The following is a 2,217-nucleotide window of genomic DNA, read 5'->3' on the forward strand; positions in this document are numbered from 1 at the left end:
TTCTTACTTCTCTCTTCCTCACTCAACTCTAATATAAATTACTTACAAAGTAATTTGCTCACCTTAATTATACAAATTATTTCTCTTAGCAATGGCCTTTTCTAAGCTTATTGTTGCTACTTTTGTCCTCTCTTTTCTTCTTCTTCATGTAGCCGAAGCTCACGTAGTGGTAAGATTCTTTATAGTCATTCTTTAGTATGTACGTATTTGAGAGTTGAGCTTGATAGGCGTTACAATATTGTCATAACTATTGTAACATCTATCCGTGCTTACATATACATTCCTTGTAAAACATTTATCGATCTTAAAAATGTTTATTTTTTATAGCATATAACTAGATATTTTTTCATCATATAGATATTATATTCATATATAACACGTAATAATCTTCATTTATACTATGATAAAATCATATTTTATGCTATATTCATCATTCATATTTTTATAAACATGACAATCAATTATTTTAAACAATTTATTAAAAGAACACTATTAGCTCACTCTAATTTCTACCATAATTAGGATATGATCGATGACTTGACAAGTTACTAATGTTGCTCAAGTTTGGGTTTGTTGTGTCTTATTCTTAGTACCTTACTTGTCCATGATGATAAGTAAAAGACAGGAACATCAATTATATTTGTCTCACTTAAAACATTTTCTTTAGAATATAGTATATATATATAAATATATTAATACTTTATAATATACTAAATTATTGGTGATATATTCTCCACTGATCGGGACTCTTAATTATTTGGCTGTATACACAGTATTTGTTTTTTCCACATACACGAATGCAAAGTTTATTGGAGTGGAATCTACCAAAAAAGAATAAAGCCAATGATATGTGACCCTAACTTGTTTTAGGGGCACATTTATTTATCCGCATATTGTTTGCATAGAGTCATGACTTGACTCCCCCCACAGGGAATTTTATGCCTCTAATAACTTATAACTCGAGTCCATACTTGGTATAGAATTGTGCTTAAATGGTGTAATTATAATATCATAATACTTGTACCTTATTATTAATAATCTCAAAATGGTTTGTTAGTATCAATAGTTGTTTTATTGGTACTAACATAATACCATTAAATTACAATCTTATACTAACAAGTGTTATTAGAGTCATTAATAGCTCAAGTTTATCAAAAACTGAAAAATACTCCTCTCGTACCATATAATAAATAAATTCAGGTTACATCAATCCCTTTTTTGTTTGATGTATCAGTTTATTGCCGACTCTTATTTTTTTTTTTTTAGAGAATTAAGTACTACAGTTACACGGAAAAAAAGTGGGTATTTCATTTTTAAAATGGGTACATCTATTGAAACGGTAGGACCATTGAAAACACGTACTGGCCTTAGGAAGCATAGGGGTAACTACCATTGAGAACCCCCTAGCCTCCACATGGCCGGCGGTTCGGGTTTGCAACCGCGGCCGCGTGAGAGTGGTCCTTTGCTAACTTGCTAAGGCAAGCGATGTCCATGTCCATGCATTTATACTATTCTACAAATACTCTTTAAAAAAAAAAAAATAATAAAAAAAAAAAAATTGCTACATACTCATATTTGGAACTTACTTTGTGCCACTTTTTATTGTATGCAGACTGAGAGTTACGGTCCAAAGAGGTCTCTTCTTGGCATAAGTAAGTATTCATGCAAACATATTTATTTAACAAATGATATTAGGATTAATTACTCTTAACATAATTGAGCTACAATAATTAACTATATATGTGATTATTATGGGTGTAGATTGTGGAGCAGCATGTTTGGCTAGGTGCCAGTTAAGCCGAAGGCCAAACCTATGCCACAGGGCTTGTGGAACTTGCTGTGCTCGTTGCGGGTGCGTGCCACCGGGTACTTCCGGTAACCAAGAGATGTGTGCTTGCTACTACAACCAGACCACCCACGGTGGCAAACGCAAGTGCCCTTAAAATTACCCTGAAAAAATGATAGCTCAACTCCAAACCCGTGTAATGTACTCGTGTTACTACGTACTTTTTCTAAGTTGAGCTCAAATTACTTGCTTCTCCTATCACTTTCATGTCCTATTATATCTTATTCTCTTTTGTATTATGTTTTTTTTTTCCCTTTTGTTGATTGAGTATTGTATCATTGTATGTATGTAATGCTATTTAATTATTGTATACGTTCACTATTGTGAATGATCGAATATAATAAAATTATTGTCAAACTATTGTGAATGGA

General features: G+C 32.1%; 1 protein-coding gene across 1 annotated transcript; it reads left to right on the forward strand.

The window, feature by feature from the left end:
- Window positions 1-2,217, forward strand: LOC110733591 (gibberellin-regulated protein 1-like). The gene is made up of 3 exons (XM_021913660.1): window positions 1-169; window positions 1,613-1,652; window positions 1,762-2,217. The coding sequence occupies exons 1-3, from the start codon at window positions 92-94 to the stop codon at window positions 1,941-1,943; spliced, it is 300 nt and encodes a 99-aa protein (XP_021769352.1). The 5' UTR covers window positions 1-91; the 3' UTR covers window positions 1,944-2,217.

Source organism: Chenopodium quinoa, unplaced genomic scaffold (assembly GCF_001683475.1).
Source record: "Chenopodium quinoa cultivar QQ74 unplaced genomic scaffold, ASM168347v1, whole genome shotgun sequence".
Lineage (NCBI taxonomy): Eukaryota > Viridiplantae > Streptophyta > Magnoliopsida > Caryophyllales > Amaranthaceae > Chenopodium > Chenopodium quinoa.